We start from the raw sequence: 21,148 nt of genomic DNA on the forward strand, positions 1-21,148 counted from the left end.
TTTCTAAGAGAACATAAGGTTTATCTTAGAAGAAATGTCCTCAGGATGTTCATTAGAAGGGAAGATAGCAAGACTTCATCTCCACATATTTTGGGCATGTTATTAGGAGGCAGTTGTCAGAACAGAGCAAGGAAACACTGCTTGATTCAAAATTGGGAAGGGTGGGGCGGTGAGGCGGTGGGGTTCTGCGCACGACCTTCCGCCCTCTGGCCAATGGGCTTGGCTTGCTAGCCCAGGTTCCCCTCGACACACACCACACACACCCCTCCCCCGAAAAAAAAAATTGGGAAGGGTGTACATCAAGGATGTGTCCTATCTCCATATCTTTTCAATTTATATGTGGAACAGAGCTCGGCTCTGTGAGGAGAAGTGTGGCATCAGGATTGGAGGTAGACTCATCAATAGTCTGTGTGAAACTGAGGAGGACCTGAAGCGCTTGATGCACAGCCTTCAATATGGTTTGAAGCTCAACATTGAGGAAACAAAGATTCTCAACACTGAGCTGATTGGCAGCATCATGATAGATGGTGAAGAGATTGATATTGTTGACAGCTTCAGTTTGCTTGCCTCTACAATCAACACTCTTGGTACTGGAAGCCAGGAAATTAAAAGACGAATTGCATTGGGAAAGTCTGCTATCAGAGACCGTGCCAAAGAACTGAAGAGCAACCGTGTCAGTTTAGAGATTAAGGTGTGCCTCATAGAGGTCATGGTCTTTGCAATTACTTGCTATGCATCAGAGAGCTGGACAATGACTTGGGAAGGATAGGAGAGTTGATTCCTGTGAGCTGTGGTGCTGGAGAAGAGTATAGAATATACCCTGGACTGCTAGAACAAACAAGTTCGTCCTGGAGAAGGTGAAGCCAGGCTGCTCCTTGGAAGCAAGGATTCTGAATCTTCGTCTAATAAACTTTGGACATGTTGCAAAGCGGGATCAGTCCTTGAAGAGGGACATTATACTTGGGAAGATAGAGGGACAGTGCAGGAGAGGAAGATCCTCAGTGAGATAGAGTCAGTCACTGGGGTAATAGAGATAGGTGTGTCAGAGACAATAAGATTGGCAAGGAATAGAGCAGAATTTAGGGCGGTTGTACATAGGGTTGCTGTGAGTCGCAGGTGACTTGATGGCACATAACAACAACAGTGTCTGGAGCAGGATATTGTACTTGGTAGAGGGTCAGTAAAATAGAAAATGACCTTTAATGAGATATACTAACACTGGCTGCAACACTGGCTCAAGCACAGCCATGATTGCTGTGGGTGACTCAGGACTATGCAGTGTTCTGTTCTGACAGTGTGAATCAAACGCTTAAATATTTACATATAATCTGCATACATCCTCCTATATATTTTAAATAGTCTTCGCATTACTTATAATTTTCTTTTCTTCTCTAATGCTGTTATAATAGAAATACACTATATGGATGACTTTAACACACAGATTTATTATCATTTGGAAGGCTCTAAGTCCAAAATTAGGGTGTTGGCTTTAGGTAAAATCTCTTTCCTTCAGTTGTGGAGGAAAGCCCTTGCATTCTTCAGGTATAGACCAGGGGTTCTTTGGTGTGAAAGAGCTGTCTAAAAGGACACTATTCACTCCTGGTGAATATTTCTTGGTGAGGGCACTTCTTCTTGGCTTGTTTAACTCTTACTGCTGTCAAATTCGAACTGAACTCATAGCTGATCCCCAGCAGGTTGTCCAGAAGCTGTAAATCCGAAAGGGAGGAGATTGCCTATCTTTTTGGGGAGGAGCCTTTAGTGGGTTAGGAGTATTTCTCCCTACAGACTACACCACCAGAGCTTTATTTGCCTCCCCTTTTATCTTTATTGAGATAAAAGGTGTTATAGACCACACCCTAAAGAAACTGCCTTTACATCAAATTAGGGTTGTGGTAGGATTAGCAGATATTGCCATCCCACCTTTATTCCTTTTGTAACTATTTGCCATATCAAATCAGGAGGAGTTGATACATAGCTTCCAGGTGTCTTTGAGAATTAAATATCATTACACATATCTTTAAGAAGCACAGGAATACTAGAACTTAATTATACTGCATAAGAAATCTATATATTGTCTAGTTTAAAATCATGAAAGGCGTGCATCATGGTTGTATCCTTTTTCCATACCTGTTTAATCCATATGTTGATCATTATGCCAAGAAGCTCACCAGGATTGAGGGGAGACTCATCAACAACCCGTGTTATGCAGATGACACAAGCTTTCTTTCTGAAAGTGAAGAGGAGTAAAATGTTTGCCCATAGGGTTTCCTAGGCAGTCATGTTTACAAGAGCAAATCATGAGGTCTTTTTTCTTGAAGAGTGGTTCGTGAGCTTGAATAGCTCATCCTTCAATTGTCAGCCTGGGGCTTAAATGTTGAGCCACCAAAGGCTTGTTGCTATGAATTTTTTTTCTGAGCACTACCTTTACTGAGCCCTTATAGTGCACTCATAGTGTCAACCCTGAGTTGGTTCCAATTCAGCAGCACATAACAACATTCACTGCTTATTCTCTAAGGTTCTGAAATCTCAATCTTATCAATACCTTTGACATATCATTTAGTAACCAAACCATGTACTGCATGTGTTCAGATTCCTTTCTTCCTACTTTCTTCTTCTTACGCTTCTATCTTAAAACTGTACCTTTAGCCTGAAAGTCTGTACAAATTTCTTTTCATGCTTCATACAGCTGCAGTCTTCACCTTCCAAAAGTGTAACTTCAGATACTACTTTCTTGACTCAAGACTTTTTTTTCTCTCACCCCCTATCTTCAAGTTGATCCCAACTCACAGGGACCTCCTCACCCTCAGGTTTTGAAGCTGTGTATCTTTATGGGAGGAGACTACTTCATCTTTTACTTGTGAATCATCTGATGGATTGGAGCTGATGGATTAACAGTGTACACATGAGCAGGAGCAGGTGCAGCACATTGAAACACAGGAGGGAGAAAGATATTGATTGATTGATTGATTGACTTTTAAGGAAATGATTCAGACATTGTGGAAACTCAACTCGTTGTTGAGTTGGAAACTCAACTCATTGTTGTTGAGTTGGAACCTGTCAGGTCACAATCCCTAGAGCCAGTGTCAGGCTGGAGACCTCTGCTGACTCACAGGATTTTGAAGCCTGGCAAACCTAGATCTATAGGTCAGGTGTCAAGGTGGTTACTTCTGTAGGCTTATGTCCTAGGAACCAGAAGTTAGCAATGCCGAGCAGCTCAGGAGAGTAAGCTTTGCCACAACCTCATTTGTATGCCACACTCTCTAGAAAACTCCTTTTTCAGCAGATTGCTTTATATCCAGTAACATCATGGAAAATGATTACAATATATTACATATGGAAGAGCAGCACCAGTCTGATGTATTGTTGAGTCAGAACCGATTAATTTTTGACAATCCAGTGGATTTTCAGAGGCAGTTTAATCACATGGGAGGAGATTGCCCAACTTTCTTCTATAGAGCAGCTGGTGGATTTGAACCACATGCCTTTGGGGTGGTAGTGCAGCTCCTTAACACTAGGCCACCAGAACACCAGACTTGTAATCAAAACCACTAAGTAGTCTAGACTCACCAAGTTGACACATGATGTCACAACTTTCATGGTTACCCTATGTGTTCAGAGGTCTTCACAGTAGGATCTCGGCTAATCCTACAGTAATGTCTCTGGTTGTTCCTTTACATGTACTTTGAGTTCCAGCCTGGGTTCATTAACATACATTTTCTTCTTGCTGTGCTCTTTTTATTCTCTTTTCTGTGTTTCAGCCTTTTCCCTTTCTCTGCCTCGTCTTTATCAGTATTGAAGTACTGTTATTGTTAAGATCCAGCTCATACAAGAAACTTAAAAAATAAAGATATCTCAATATTACACAGGCTGTTTACTCCCTTCTTTGATTCTCCTCACAGTAGTTTGTATTTTCTATGGCAAATACCTAATTGTACCCTTTATGACAGTGTGTACTTGCATAACTCTCTCCTCCACATTATTTCTTTTTTTTATTCATTGTTGCACATTTCCCCCCTTTCCCAGCCTACCCCACAATGCACCACTTGTTTTAGATTGTTCTGACACATATAATGCATAATCATATATTTCTTTTAGATAGTTCTTCCCCTTATCTATTCCAATGCAGTGTTTATTATCTGTCCACTACCCCCATTCCTTCCTCAACGCCCCCCCCCCGGCATGTCCTGTTTTAAAACAGCAGTGTTATGTAATATTTGTCCCTTGGTGATTGAGATATTTCACTTAACATAATATCCTCAAGACTCCCCCATGTTGTGTAATGTTTTACTATTTCATTATTTTTCAGTGCTGTTTAATATTTTGTGGTGTGGTTGTGCCACAGTTTTTCTGTCCCTTTGTTTGTTGAGGGGCACTTGGGTTGCTTCCATCTCTTTGTTCTTATGAATAATGCAACAGTAAACATGGGTGTACATACATGTGTTAGAGTTGTGGCTGTTTTGTTTAGGGCGTACTCCCAGTAGGGGAATTGCTGGGTCAAATGGCTTTTCTATTTCCAACTTTTTGAGAAAGTGCCAGATCACCTTCTATAGTGGTTGTACCATTTTACATTTCCATGAGCAGTGAATAAGAGTTCCAGCCTCTACACACCCTCACCAGCATTTGTTGTTTGCTGCCCTGTTGAACTTTGCTATTGTTGCTGGGGTGAGATAATATCTAATAGTTGTTTTGATTTGCATCTCTCTTATAGATAGGAATTTTGTGCATTTTTTCATGGTTGGTTTGCCATCTGAATGTCTTTGGTGAAGTGTCCTGTTCATATCCTGAGCCCATTTTGTAACTGAGTAGTTTACCTCTTTTCTTGTTGAGGTGTATGGCACATTTTCTGAGAGCAGAAATTAGGCATCCTCTGCAGGCCTAGAATAGGTTTGTGGTGCTCAATGTGTTTATTGGTTCAATACATATGAGTAAACATATCACAGAATAACCATTATGTTTTTGTTACCTTCTAGACTTGATCGTCTTTTTATCTTGCTGGATACTGGCACTACTCCGGTTACGAGAAAAGCAGCTGCCCAGCAACTTGGAGAAGTGGTAAAGCTTCATCCCCATGAACTAAATAACCTGTTATCTAAAGTAAGCATTCTTTTTTAAAAAAAAACTTTCATCATAATCTTTTAATTTAACTTTATGGTGGTTTAAGAACTCTTAAAGATTTATAGGGGCTTGTTTATATGTAAAAGGGAGGAATTATGTTGGTTATTATTTGTGATCTCTGAATTTCATTGCATATATTAATATTTATCCACATTAAAAATTTTTTTAGATCCTAAGTTTTATGTTTTTTAAAATCAGATCTAATTGTTTAAGGGACTTACACAGTCTTTACTTATGGAATAATTTTTATTTGGCCCAATTTGGTAATGAACTAAGTTGTTAGTCTGGTTTGTTAGTTGTCTTACTTGTTCTTAATAGCTAATCATTATTTTATAGTTGTCATCTTTCATACAGAAGAGTACTAGGGGGTAGTGACTGAAATAGGAGAAAAGCTAATTGCTATAATATATTTTTATTAACTAGATGTGTATGATAGTGGGTACTGTCCACTTTAGTTAATCACTGTTTCACAATCTTTACCAATATTTTTTCTCTAAGAATAGCTGTGTTTATACTAAGCTCTGTAAGCTTATAAAATTGTGCCTGTATGATAAAAGTAGCAGATTCTTTATGATTCATTTCTTGACTAACAGTAAAAAGTGTTTTGTGTTTGGGGTCAATTGAGGGAAGGACAATTAAAGGGTAGAATGGAGTAATATGTATGATTCCGTAGACATTGGAAGCTTCAAGATATGTCTCCTTTCAGTTAAATCCCTCCATTTCTTTCCCATTTGATATGAATGCAAAGGTAGGAATTTCAAGATATTTCTTAAATATAGATTTGCACTTTTGCTCACATAAGGACTAACAGTGACACTTGTTTCAGCCTAACAGCTGTCTGGAGCTACAAGCTGTGCAGACCTGCATGGTGCAGTGTCATTTGATTTCTTGATTGCTACTTTCTTTGGTGCTTATTCTCTTTCCAAGTGAAATGAAATCCTTGACAACTTCAATCTCTGCTTTTGTCATGATGTTGTGTATTGGTCTAGTTGGGAAGATTTTTGTTTATGTTGAGCTATAATCCATATTGTATAATCTTTGAATTTCTGCAAGCAGCATTATGACATCTGCATATTACAAGTTATTGTGAGTTGTTCTCTTGATGCCACATTGTTCATATAATCCAGACTCCTGAGTTATTTGTTCAGCATTAAGATTGAATAGGTATCGTGAAAGGACACAACTTTGATGTACATTTTTACTTATTTAAATCATTTAGTATACCCTTGTTCTATTTACATGACTGCTTCTCAGTTTATGTGGGAATGATTTTGTTTTGATTTCTATGTCTTTGATATTGACCAGCTTATTGTTTCTTTGGTGGACATATGAATGTCCTCATGGGTGAAATACATGTTCAGATCCTATCCCTGTTTTATGATAAGATGATTTGTCTTTTTGTTGTTAAAATTATATATACATATTTTGGTTAATACATTTTCCTTTAATACATTCTTAATGAATATGTGCTTTCTGGAGATATTTTTTCAGTCAGTAGCTTGTCTTTTCATTTCTGTGATAACATTTGGATGCATAAAGTTTTTCATTTTAATGCAGTCTCATTTATTTTTTTGGTCATTTACTCTGTACTTTTTTTTTATGGTGAGAAAAATTTATATTTAGAATAAACCCACTGGACTCAGTTTAGATGATCCCAATTTTGTTGACAACGTCCAAAGCATCATAATCAGGAGCAAGTCGAACATAGGCCTTCTCTCCATCATGCCTACCTAATCAAAGTGTTGACCTTAGCCACATCAGTGTCATAGAACTTCTTTACAGCTTGTTTAATTTGGTGCTTGTTGCCCTTGACATCCAAAATAAACACAAGTGTGTTGTTATCTTCTATCTTCTTCATAGCTGACTCAGTGGTCAGGGGAAATTTGATGATGGCATAGTGGTCAAGCTTGTTTCTCCTGGGGGTGCTCTTCTGGGGGTATTTGGGCTGCCTTCGGAGTCTCAGCGTCTTAGGTCGCGGGAAGGTGGGTGACGTGCGGATTTTTTTTTTTTTTTTGGCTGTGGACGCCCTTCAGGACTGCCTTCTTGGCCTTTAATGCCTTTGCTTTGGCTTCAGTTTTGGGAGGAGCAGGGCCTTCCTTCTTCGCTTTCAGTGCCATCTTCGTAGAAAGGCTACTCTGTGCTTTTGTTGCTATCCTAAAGAATCCATTTAAAAAGCTGACACCAACAATATTACAAATGAAGTTTCTTCTTAGAATTTTTATTTCTGCACTCTAAATTCTGTTCTGTTCATTAAATATAACAATGGTTATTAAAATAGTGTAGGACCAAGCTGTGTTTTGTTCTTTTAAACATAGAGACAGTATCATTGGAACTGATCCCCCCCACCCCCATATACACACACACTCACAGAGAGAAAGAGACACACAGGCTATTTTAAGTGTTAATTTTTTATTGTTGCAGATACTCTTCTCTCCCTCCTTCACCCTCCACAAGCCCTCCCCACAGTGCACCCCTTGTTTTAGATTGTTGTCAGTATACAATGCCTAATGATATATTCCTTTCAAACACTTCTTCCTCTCATCTATTCTCATGCAGTATTCATCATCTATCCACTCTTTTCCCGTTCTCTCCCCAGTCCCCCTCATATCTGTCCTATTTTACAACAGCAATATTATGCAGTATTGGTTCTTTTGTGACAGATATTTCACTCAACATAATGTCCTCGAGGTTCCCCCATTTAGTGTAATATTTTATGAGTTCATGGATTTCCAGTGCTGCGTAATATTCCATTATGTGATACCAGGCTGCTTTGATAGTTGCAAACTGTGTTTTAGAATCAGAAAGTGTGAGGTGACTTACTGTGTTCGTTTCTTTCAGCATTGACTATCTAGAGTCTTTTGGCATTTTCTCTAAAGGTGAATATTGATTCTCCCCCTCCCCATTTCTGTATAGGAGGATGATGGGATTTTGATTTGTTTATACTGATTTTTCAGTGCATAATTTTTTTACTTAGACAAAGTGTATATTTTCTTTTGGTATTTAAGAAACTTTGCAGTTATTTTGTAAGGAAGATTTGCCCCTTTGTTGTTTTTTTAATAAAAATTTTATAGCTCTAGATCTTATTAGGTTTCAGTTTATTTAAAATTAATTTTGTATATGATGTATAGTAAAGGATTAATTTTATTTTTGTATATGACTGTCCATTTGTCCCAGAACCATTTGTTGAGAAGATAATTTTTTTTAAACTTTATTTTTTTGTGTGTACCGTCAAATTGGATCTGACTCGTCCATGAGGAGATTGCCCCTCCTTCTCCAGCATATCTGGTGGATTTGAACCGTGTACCTCTGGGATTGCAGTGCAACTTCTTGCCTCTAGGCCACCAGAGCTCCATGAAAAGATAATTTTTAAATGATTTTGACACCATTGTCAAATACCAGTTAACTAAAATGTTAGGTTTTATACCTGGAATCTTCATTCTGTTTCATTTTCTTTAGCTAATTCCAGACTATCTAACTTACAGTATTTTGCTGTTAACTTTTTAAAATCAAAAGCGTGTACCTACTATCTTACTTCTCAATATTATATTGATTCTCTTGCATTTCCTTATACATTTTAGGATTTGCTTGTCAATTTCTTTAAAAACCAAACCAGCCAAACAAACAAACAAAACACCCCAACAGATTTGAAAGGAGTGCACTGATTGACTCTTGATAAATTTTGAGTGAAGAACAGTGCTTCCCACGATCCCAGAGGCACAGGGTTCGAGGCCACCAGCTGCTCCATGGGAGAAGGATGGACTGTCTCCTCTCATGCAATTAGATGCTTCTGAAAACCTGCTGGAGGATCAGCTATGGGTTGGTTGGTTCTGACTCGATGGTACACAACAGCAACTCTTAAGTCTTTAATTCATGAAAATGGGATTTTTTTAAGGTAAAAAATAAAGATACATTTATTAAAAAGTTATATCCCAAAGGGATGGACCTCTCTCCTTGAAAGGAATTAAGGAGGAGAGGCCAGGATTTCTTTTTTTTTTTTTTTCTTCAATTTTATTTATTAATTTTACATGGGTTTGCATAGAAAGTTTATATACATTGTGTTTCACATTAATCTTCATTCACATTGTGTTTCATATAATTATTCATTATAAAATATTCACCATTAAACCATGCCCTTCATTACTGTCTTCCCAGTTCCATGCCAGATCTTTCCCATTTCTCTTACTCCTGTTTCCTCTGCCCACCAAATTGTGTGACCCTATCATTTCCCCTTCTGCCCACCCTCCCCTCTCTGTTTCCCTTCCCTTTCTCCCTTGGATATCCATACACATTTTTACTAGTTATCCATCGGTGTTTGTTTTATCTAACTATCTATATATCATAAAATTTTTTACCGTATTTTCTTCCCATTTAATTTTTCTCATTCATTCGTTGTTGTACGTTTTCCTCCCTGCCCACTCCTCCCCTCAGTTCACATTTCTCTTTGAAAAGAAAAAAAAATTCTTTGATTGTTATATAATTCCCCAACCCCCAAGTCCACAATCCACTTTAATATGTACATCTTTTTCTGGAATCTTGTCATAAAAATATTACCTAATCATATATTCCTTTTAAACAGTTCTCTCCCTCTTCTGTTTCAATGTAGTATATTTATCCCATCTTAATTTTCACCCAGCTCTGATGTCGGTCCCACTTTACAACAGTAGCACTATGCAGTATTTGTCCTTTTGTGACAGAGGTATTTCACTCAGCATAATGTCTTCCAGGGTCCCCATTTTGAATATTTTATGAGTTCTTTGTTTTTCAGTGTAGCATAGTATTCTATTGTGTGACTATACCAGGGCTTCTCTATCCATTCATTTGTTGATGGGCACTTGGTTTGTTTCAAACTCTTTGCTATTGTGAACAAAGCAGCAATAAGCATGGATGTGCATATATCTGCTTGGGTGGCAGTTCTGGTTTCTTTAGGGTGTATTCCCAATAGTGGACTTGCTGGGTCAAATAATATTTGTTTGCAACTTTTTGAGAAAGTGCCGTATTGTCTTCCGTAATGTTTGCACCATTTTACAATAATGGTTTTATGCAGTATTTGTCCTTATGAGACTGAGTTCATTCAGCATAGTGCCCTCCATTCTCTCCCAAGTTATTAATTACTAACCTAAGTTAGTAATTTTAGAACTTCGTTGCTTCTGGGTGCTCCATTCCATTGTGTAAGTGTACCACAATTTTTTATTCCATTCGATTGTGGTTGGACATGTGAGCTGTTTCCATGTTCTTACAATTGTGAATAATTCTGCTTTGAACTTTGGTATACAAATCTCTGTATCTCAGTTCTAATTTCTTTGGTCCATATTCCTAGGAGTAGAATTGCTGGATCATGGGACTTATTTTTATTTATTTCATTCTCTTTAATTCTTTAGAAGTGCTTAGAATGCCTCAGTTTTCAAAGTTCAAGTCTCACAATTTCTTTATTAATTTCAATTTAAACTTTATCCTTTATGAAGCTCTTGTAAATGATATTTTTTAAAGGTTTTTTTAAATATTTATTGATTATTTACCCACTCACTGAGTCACAGCTAACCCTCCACTGGGTTCCTAAGTCTGTAAATTTCACTGGAGGAAATTCTCTCTAGCTGCTGGTGAATTTGAACTGTCTGCCTTTGGGTTGGTAGTGCAGTTCCTTACTAGGCCATCAGAGCTCCTTATATATTGACAGTGTATAGAAATATCTTTTTTTTTTTTACCTTTTGATTTTACGTCCTGCATCCATGTTGAACTCATTTATTCAACTAACTAGTTTTTATGGATTTAAGTTCCCTGGAGTGATGTAGATGGTTATGTACTCTGTAGTAATAGCTGAAAGGCTGGCAGTTGGAACCCACATAGGCACTTTGCAAGACAGGTTTAGGAATCTGCTTCTGAAAGGTCACAGTCTTTAAAACCAGTGCAGTAGTTCTGCTTTGCACACATAGAATTGTTTTGAGTCAGAATTTATTGCACAGCAACTCACAATAGCAACAATAGGAATTTTATTTTCTCCATTAAGTAATGGGACTTAATAATATTTACCTTTAGTATGTTAAAATAGCTATGTTTTAAAAATACACATTTTTTAGATTACAAGTTTCTTTTTGGATTATGTTAGTAATATTTCCTGTGAATGGTAGAATTTTCTAAATGCTTATAATAATTCCAAGGTTTGGGTTTTTTTTTTTAATATATGTTTGGAAAGTTACTAAATTGTAATTTAACAACAATCCAATTTGTAGTTTTCTGCTCTAGTTATATTGAGTGAGCATGCTCTTTTTGGTACATAACTTTTATCTTATCCTTTTTTTAAGGTGTTGATATATTTAAGGAGCACGAATTGGGATACCCGAATTGCAGCAGGACAAGCTGTTGAAGCTATTGTGAAAAATGTCCCTGAGTGGAATCCAATGCCAAGAACAAAACAAGGTGCTTGGAGTAGAAAAATAGTTTGCAGAAAAAGAAAACTTAAAATTAACTATGATAGGTATTTTATATCTTATAAACATCAATTTTAAGTCAGTAGCTTTATTGTCATGCTTTTAGGTACAGCTTTATCAGAATTACATTGAGTAAGGTGACATTTGCTACACTTAAAAATATGCATCAGCTAGTGGATTCATATCTTTCTTTATAAAAAATGTTCTACAATGTGCTTATTTTTTCTGTGATTATTACTTTCCTCAAGAAATTTACAACGTTTAGAAAGGAAATACATTTATTCATCCTAGAGAGGGTGAAATCTGTCTGTTCCTTTGAGACAAGGATTCTGAAGCTTCATCTGAAATACTCTGAGCATGTTGCAAGGAGAAACCAATCCTTTGAGAGGTACATCATGCTAGGAGGGTGGAGGGACAGCGCAAGAGAGGAAGACTTTTCGATGAGATGGATTGACTCAGTGACTGGAGGGAGTAGGTGTGTGAGAGACGATAAGGTTGGCTCAGGATAGAGCAGGGTTCAGAGCTGTTATACACAGGGTCACTGAGTCTAAAGCAACTTGATGGCACATAACAAGTAACAGTAACATGGTATAGTTATCTGAAGTAATTATTTTCTTGTGAGAATATAATAGTGAAATTATTTTCTAAATGATGAAGGCACAATGTTGAATGACCCAGGAAGCATCAAAAGAAGATGGAAGGAGTACAGAGAGTCACTATATCAAAAAGAGTTGGCTGACACAGAAGAATTTCATGAAACAGCATATGATCAAGAGGCAGTGATGATGGAGGAGGAAGTTTAGGCTGCTCTGAAGGAATTGGCAAAAAACAAGGCCCCAGGAATTAATGGAATATCAGTTGACATATTTCAACAAACAGTTGCTGCCTTGGACATGCTCACCACTTTATGCAAAGAAAGCTGGAGGACAACTACCTGGCCAAATAACTGGAAAAGATCTGTATTTATTCCCATTCCAAAAAAGGTGATCTAAGAGAGTGTGGAAATTATTGAACAGTATCACTAATAATCTCACGTGCAAGCAAGATCCTGCTGAAGATTATCCAGAAACGACTGGAACAATAGTACGTCAGCAGAGAGCTGTCAGATGTGCAGGCTCAGGGACACTAGGACATCATAGTCAATGTTAGACAGATCTTAGCCAAAAGCAAAGAGTACTAGAGAAATGTCTATCTGTGTTTCATTGACTACGCAAAGGCATTGGACTGTGTGAATTACAACACATTGTGGCTAATCTTGAAAAAATGGGGATCCCAGAACACTTGATTGTGCTCATGTTTAGCCTGTGCTTGGACCAGGAAGCAATCGTCAGAACATGTTGAATGACCCAGGAAGCATCAAAAGAAGATGGAAGGGGGTTCAAAATCAGGAATGATATGTGTCAGGGATATATCCTATCCTCATATCTTTTCAGTCTATGCAGAACATATTCAGGAAGCTGGACTTTATAAGGAGGAATGTGGCATTGGGATTGGAGAAAGATTCATCAGCAACCTGCGTTTCGCAGATGATGCAACCTTGCTTGCTGAAATTGAGGAGGACATGAAGTATTTCCTGCAGAGTCAAGGACTGTAGTCTTCAATATGGTGTGAAGCTCAGCAAAATGGGTGACCCTGGAGGACATTATGCTGAGTAAAATATCTTGGTCAAATTCTTCATAGTGCCACTGTTGTAAAACAAGATTTATATCAGGGTTGGGGAGAGACTTGAGAAAGGGGATAAATAATGTATACTGCATTGAAACAGATGAGGGAGAGAACTGTTGGAAAGGGATATATGATTAGGTATTATTGTCAGGACAGGAGTTCAGAATGAAGGCTACATAGTGAAGTGTACTTGGGGGAAGGGATTATATAACAAGAAAAGAATTTTACTTTTCAAAGAGAATAGCGAATTGGGGGAAAGGGTAGGCAAGGAGAAAAGTACAACAGTGAATGAATGGAAATCCAAAGTCTGTAAACTTTCATTAAAATTAATAAAAGGAAAAAAATAAGAAAACAAAGATTCTCCCCACTGGGCCAGTTGACAGTTTCATGATGGATGGAGAAAAGATTGAGATTGAACAACTTCCACTTGGTTGATTCCACAATTAACATTTTTTTTACCAGCAGTTTGGAAATCAAAAGACTAATTATATTGAGAAACTGCTGTCAGGGACCTCTAGAGTACTGAAGAGCAATGATATTTGACTGGAGACTAAGGTTTGCCTTCCTGATCTAGGCCGTGGTCTTCACAATTACTTGCTATGCATCTGAGAGCTGGACAGTAACTAAATATGATAGAAGAAGGATCTTTGCCTTTGAGTTGTGGTGCTGGAGAAGAGTGTTGAACATACTGGTGGACTGCCAGGAGAACAGTCAAGTCTATTCCGGAGAGGGTGAAACCAGGCTGCTTCTTGGAGGCAAGGATTTTGAAGCTCTGCCTCACATACTTTGGGCACATGGTCAGGAGAGACCATTCTTTGGAGAAGGATATCTTGCTTGGAAGTGTGGAGGGACAGTGCGGGAGAGGAAGACCAAGGATGAGATGAGTTGACTCAGTGAGAGGAGAAATGAGTTTGCCTCAGGATAGGGCAGGGTTCAGAACTGATGTACATAGGCTTTCTGAGAATTACAGACAACTCTATAGCACATAACAACAAGCATAATATGTGTTTGTATTTGGAAGTGTAAGTCTTGATAGGAAAGAATTTGCTCACTGCTTGTGATAGCACTTAAAAATTATGTGTTTTTGAAAAGCTTTTACATGTTTTTGAAAAGTTTAAAGGTATCTATGTAATTAACTCAGAATTTAACATGGTGTACCTGCAGTTTAATTTCCAAGTTGCTTTGATAAATTCTACTATTTTTGATAAGTCTTACTTAGCTTAACCTGGAGTTTTAACTTTTACTTGCTGGCACTTACTGTTTTCAGTGATTGTGTCAGTTTATCTTCTCATCAGAATAAATATATAGCCAGAATTTAGAACTTATTTTAGAAAAGAGCCTTTTCTTTTCTAAAAAAAAAGAAAGCGCCCTTTCTTTTCTACTTACCTTAGTGAAATAAGATACTAGAACTCAGATTCTCTTAAAGTTATTAATGTGTTAAACTAGCATAAACATTTATACTGTGGTTATATATATAAAAATATATATCTCCTCTTCAACATATAAATGTAATGTCTTCTTAAAACATGCTTTTGTGTTCAGAAACGGTTTATATATATGACAGTAATTACTCTGATGGTTTATAGAAGGTGAATACTACATATATAATACAAATTTTACTTAAAATTGTAATCATTTATCCTAAATAATAATGTTCTTTTATTTCATTCACATTTTTTGCTATGTAGTTAAATTAAATTATTTTAAACTTCATCTAGAACCTACTTCATTAAGTTCTATGGAAGAGTCATCTACCACAGATCGATTGAATTTTGCCCGATTTGATATATGTAGATTGTTACAACATGGGGCATCACTTTTGGGGTCTGCTGGTGCAGAGTTTGAAGTCCAAGATGAAAAATCAGGTATGTAGTAGCCTCATAGGAGAAAGTTTGAAGAGTTATGTGTGATTTTAAACTTATATTTCACTTACTATGCTGTGTGTTCATCATGTATAATCTGATAAAATGCACCAAAATGTACATTCACTGAAGTTTTCAGGTGTTGTGTGTTTGTCATGTTAGAGAGTGATGTCTTTGTGTGGGACAAGTAACCAGACTAGTTGATCTATAGCTACCATATCAGTATTTTATTCCCCTAAGTGAATATGTTTTTTAAAACTAGTTCACAGATATGTTTATATAATTAATTATGTTTCAGTAATTTTTTATCATATGGAAATTATAAAGTGTTACCCAAGAGATTCAGCTTAATTAATTTTAAAAGGTAAGATTAATACAAATTGGAAATGTTTTCACAGTTACTGAAATTTAAGAAACTGTGGCAATTTTGGTTTTTTAATGTGTTTAAATCTCATTGGATCTTCTCATACTGGTGAGCAGAACAAAAACTGAAAGCAAAACTTGAATATTTAGTTAATTTTCCCATTATCTTTAAACTTAACAGAATCTATCTGGATATAAAATATATCCATTCAAGATTGATGCCTTGAGTGGATAAAACCTTGATATTTTTAATGGATTTCTGTAAGTAAATTGTCTTTTTAAAAAAGTAAAAAATTTAAAAAAAAATTAATTTTATGATTTTTTGTGCGTGTACCGTCAAATTGGATCTGACTGGTACAGGAGGAGACTGCCCCTCCTTCTCCAGAAGAGCATCTGGCGGACTCAAACCAAATACCTCTCGGATTGCAGTGCAGCTTCTTGCCACTAGGCCCCCAGAGCTCCCTAAGTAAATTGTCTTTTTGACTAAAAACCAAAACAGAACAGTATTTTGTTTGGTTGCTAATTAATTACTACCAAAGTAAAGTTAGTTAAATAAATCCTGAGGTGATGTTTCAATTTGTTCATCTTTTAAGAATGTAAAAAACCCTCATTCCTAAAAAAAACCACAAAAACAAAACCACCTCATTCCTTTTTGCTTAGTATGGTTTTGATTGTAACATACACTTTATTATTTTGTGTAATAATTAAAAGAAGTGCTTACTTTAGTTAGGAGCTCTATGATAGTGACTAAAGCCACTTATGTTTATGAATGACATAAATATGATTTAGCTGTTCTTCACAGTTTTTTATAGTTTTGTAGGTTATTTTCCCCTTACAACTTTCCCTGAAATAAAAAGTCTTATTTTTAGACTCTCTGTACCTATATTAAGTCTATGAACTAGCATAAAGAGTTAATAGTTCTAATCTATCAGCTGTTCTGTGAGCGAATAGTGTGACTGTCTGCTTCCAAAGGTAATTTAAAACGCTGGAGACCCAATGGGGCAGTTTTACTGTATCCTCTGAAACTGTTATGACTTAAATTGACTCAGTGCCACTGTGTTGGATTTGCCTTTTTTAAGTTCTAGAAAATGACTGTTTTTTTCTCATAAAGGTGATAGAACTTTCATCAAAATCTATACAGTTTGGAAAAGATGTAATCTCTAAAATAGAAGTTTACTAAGTTATCTTACAGTATAACTATGAACATTGTCTGCAATCTTTGGCTTTTAGTTCAGAAGCCTGTGTCACCTGTACAACTTTTTAAGAAGTATGTGTTTTTATTTTAGAGTTTCCATTTTAGTATTTCCACAAAGAGCTCTAGGAAATTGTATTTAAAGAAAAAAAAAATTACAATTATTTGGAAATTTACCTTCTGATTCTTATAAGGCATAGTGTTCTAAGTAATGCTTATTTAGAACTATGTAGTCAGGTTATTAAATGTCTTTTTTTTTCTTTTCTTTTTTATTAAATTTTATTAGTTTTAATGAACATTTACAGAGATTTTGGGTTTTCATTCATTCATTGTTGCACTGTTTTCTCCACCCTCATCCCCAGTTCGTTCTTCTCCCCCCCCCCCATGTCTGTTTTAATTGTCCAATTGCCACAGTGCTTGTCAAAGCCAGTTCTGATTAATCTCCTTTGTCAGTGTGTCCCTTGCCATTTCCTGTCACTCCTCCCTGAGAGAGACTTCACCTTGATTCATAAGGAAAAGGGGACGGCGTATTCTCTTAGCTACTTCCTGCTGAAAAGGGATGCTGTGGGTTTCAGGGTGAAGGTCTTCTCTCACTACTTTAAAGGGCCCCTTTGGCCATAGAGTATTATGGAGATTGATTTTGTAATTTAGATGCACTGTTATCAATTGTGCTTAGCCGTACATGCTCATATCCTTGAAGATGTATCATGGAAGTGTTGCAGCCTAGAAGATAGAAATTTAACTAACAAGTTAAAAGTGCATGAGTCAAAAATTGAAAAGCAATAATATTCTGAGTAGAGGTTCTAATAGTGGCACAAATCAAGTTACAGAGGTAAGGTGGTACCATTGCCATCCTTACTCTAACTTAATTCTTTTTTTTATTTTATTTAAATTTGTTATTAATTTCAGTGAAAATTTACAGAGGCTTTGGATTTCCATTCATTCATTGTTGTAGATTTGTCCCCTCCCAAGGCTCCCCCCCACCAGACATTACCCTCGTGGAAAAGTAAAAGAAAAGATTCTTTCATTATTTTACAAATCCTCCCCCAGGTCCACTCCACCATGTAGCCATCGCTCTAGACTCCTGTCATGACAGAAATACCTAATCACATATCTCTTTTAAACAGTTTTCTCCCTTCTCTGTTTCAGAGCAGTATACATTATTGAACCCATCTTACTCAGTCTCTCCCCAACCCCAAGGACAGTCCCATTCTACAACAGTGGCACCATGCAATATTTGTCCCTTTGTGACTGGGACATTTCACTCAGCATAATGTTCTCCAGAGTCAACTATTTTGAGCAATATTGCCTGAGTTCCTTGTTTTTTAATGCAGCATAGTATTCCATTGTGCGAATATACCACAGCTTCTCTAGCCATTCGTTTGTTGATGGATTAAATGTCTTCTGATCCCGTGTTAGTCTCCTCGTGTTTATGAATGACATATTCATTTAGATGCTGGTCTTAGCTATATTTGTAGTTGTTTAAATTATTTTCCCAGTGTGACTTCCTGAAATCTGACATCTAGGTTTAGACTTTGTAATTGGAGGGCCAGATAAGAGTCAATTCTAACTCCATGGCATGTAATGACTATCCTGGACTTGTGAACCATCAGGCAGCATCACTTTTGAATGCTTATTATTTTTTTCCCCTTTGATAGAGCAGCCTGTTCCAGTTTTGGGGAGAGAGAGTGAGAGTGAGTGTGAGTGTGTGTGTGTGTGTGTGTGTGTGTGTGTGTGTGTGCACGTGCACGCACGCGCGCCCCTGCCCGTACATGTCCATGTCCATCCGTCCATGTCTGTGTCCTCTTCTATGCCTACTTTGAAGGTTTAGGTTACTCTCTGTGTGTCTGTCTCTCTCCATGTCCTCTTCTATGCCTGTTTTGAAGGTCTAGATTACTTAAAGTTTTGCATTTCTTCTCTCTTGACCTCTATATCCATTGTAGGAGCTATATTTCTATACGTAGGCAGAGATAGACAACTGACTTTAGAGTGTAATTCTGATATTTTGAGTTGGAAAAAAAAAATAAATACCATTCCTAGTTCATTTTAACGTCAACCAGAGTGATGCATGCAGCCTCTGGAGCCTGGAAGAGAGAGAGGCAAGTCTCCGAGAACGAGAAAGCTGGGGCGTTTTGTTGGCTTTGTTACCGTAGGGCCCTTGGGCCTGTGGCCCTCAGGCTAGTTCTTAATTGTTTTTGGTCAAACATTCGTGTAGGTTGTATAGCCCTGTTGTGTCCACTTGCTGTACAGAGGTAACTTTTGGTTGCTGTGAAGCTTAATGCTGTGACACCAATGTGTTAAATGTGATAATGGTTACCTATGGTGGACAGTGTTTGGTGGGGCTCCCCGGTTAAAACAAGCTCGGAAGCAGGAGTGGGATCCACTTCCGTAAATAGCTTGCCTCCAGAAACCCTATGAGCCAGAAGAATGGATGAAAGTTGTCACCCAAGGATCGAGGACTTTCATCCATAGGGTTGCTATGAGTTGCCTACAACTTGACTTGATGGCACTTAACAACAACAACAGCAACAGTAGTTCAGTTAACTAATTTCCTATTAGATATTTAAAATTTTAAACTTATAATTCTGGTCCAGGACCCCTTTTTCTCTGTTCACTTTGACCTTACAGCATTTCTGAACTCTAAGTTTGTGTGTATTTGGACTTTTGTTTATTCTTGTCAATCTGGTGCTGTTTTAGTTTCTAGGAATTCTGTGTATGTTTAAGTCACATCTGTGACATCTCTTCAAAAACCAACCAAAGCAGATTTTATTTTTCCAAGACATTTATAGAGTTACAGAAAAATGAAGAAGATAAACAGGGAAATATACTTTGTACCCAGTTTCCAGTAATAATAACATCTTATGTTACTATGATATATTTATATCAAATAGTGAAGAATATTGATTCTTCGTTATCACTGAAAGTTTATTCAACTTTTAAAATTTTACCTCATGACCTTTATCTGTTCCAACAATCAAATATAGGATATCTTTGTACTTTTAGAGGACTATATGGTGAGTAGGAAAGTATGGGCAGTTCCTGACTTAAGCTGATGTTCATTTTTCACAACTTCCTAAGTAGGTTTTGATATATGATGAATATCTCTTTTTTCCCCCCCTCTTTTTATTTTTGTTGCCTTGTACCATAATCATCTAGAAATGTTTGTCTTCAGTGATTAGAAGCATCAAATAAACTTGTATTTAAATACGTTGTTAGGTGCTGTCTTTTCCAACTCCTTGTGCCATTGAGTCAACTATGTTTAGATCTGTTGTTCATTGTGATGCTATGAACAACATATCTGAACTTTACCCTACCCTGCACCATTCTCAAAATCTGGGTCATGCTCAAGCTTATTGTGGTTGCCACTGTGTCTTCCATCTCATCAAGGGTCTTCATCTCTTTTGCTGACACCCTGCCTTTCCCAGCATGATGTCTTTTTCCAAGGACTAATGCTTCCTGACAGCATGCTCTAAGTATATGAGATGAAATTTTACCATCCTTCAAAGAGAGATTTATTTATTATTTGGAAATCCATAGTCAGTACTCTTTTTCAACACCAAAATTCAAAGGCATATATTTTTCTGTGTCTTGTTCTTCTTTGCAGAGACCTGTAAAATTTATTTTCATGCTTATTCAGTTTTTAAATATATGCTTGGGAGGGTAGAGGGACAGCGCAAGAGAGGAAGACCCCCGATGAGGTGGATTGACTCAGTGACTGTGGTAGTGAGGGGTAAGGTGTGTCAGAGACTATAAGATTGGCTCAGGATAGAGCAGGGTTCAGAGCTGTTGTATATAGGGTCGCTGAGAGTCGCATGCAACTTAATGGCACATAACAACATCTCTATTTCATGACCAAATTTCAGTGAGATTCCTAATATATGAGTACAGGAATAACTAACCTTTTGAGACTTGCTCTATCAAGGAGTGCTGAAGAGTAACAATGTCAGTCTGGAGACTAAGGTGCACCTGATCCAGGCCATACGCTTCACACTTGCTTACTATGGGTCAGAGAGCTGGACAATGACTAGGGATGATAGAGAATTTATGCTTTTGAGCTGTGATGCTGTAGAAGATTGAATATACCCTAGACTGCTAGGAGAACAAACAGGTTCGTCCTAGAGAGGCTGAAGCCAGCGTGCTCCTTGGAGGCAAGGATTCTGAAGCTCTGTCAGACATACTTTGGGTATATTGCAAGGAGGGACTGGTCCTTGGAGAGGGACATCATGCTTGGAAAGGTGGAGGGACAGAGAAAGAGAGGGAGACCATCGTTAAGGTGGATTGACTCCGTGACTGGGGTAATGAGGGTAGGTGTATTGGAGACAATAAAGTTGACACAGGATAGAGCAGGTTTCAGGGCTGTTGTACATAGAGTCTATGAGTGGCAAGCGACTGAACAATATATAACGACAACCATTAAGGAGAGTACAGAGATGTAATTTTTATTTATTGTCTAACTTTCAGATGTGTAAGAGGCAATTGAAAATACCATGGTTTGTATAAGGTGTACTTTAGTTTTTATTTTTTAT

At 37.3% G+C, this 21,148-nt stretch overlaps 1 protein-coding gene across 1 annotated transcript in view; it reads left to right on the forward strand.

The window, feature by feature from the left end:
- BTAF1 (BTAF1 RNA polymerase II, B-TFIID transcription factor-associated, 170kDa) overlaps positions 1-21,148 on the forward strand; it is a 106,814-nt gene that overhangs the window by 14,149 nt on the left and 71,517 nt on the right. Inside the window, exons 2-4 of the mRNA XM_006880333.1 lie at positions 4,971-5,094; positions 11,415-11,529; positions 14,924-15,070. Coding sequence (XP_006880395.1) covers positions 4,971-5,094; positions 11,415-11,529; positions 14,924-15,070 — 386 coding nt within the window. The remainder of the gene's footprint in view (positions 1-4,970; positions 5,095-11,414; positions 11,530-14,923; positions 15,071-21,148) is intronic.

The sequence above is a fragment of the Elephantulus edwardii genome, unplaced genomic scaffold (genome assembly GCF_000299155.1).
Source record: "Elephantulus edwardii isolate Elephantulus edwardi_28Jun2011 unplaced genomic scaffold, EleEdw1.0 scaffold00007, whole genome shotgun sequence".
Classification (NCBI taxonomy): Eukaryota; Metazoa; Chordata; class Mammalia; order Macroscelidea; family Macroscelididae; genus Elephantulus; species Elephantulus edwardii.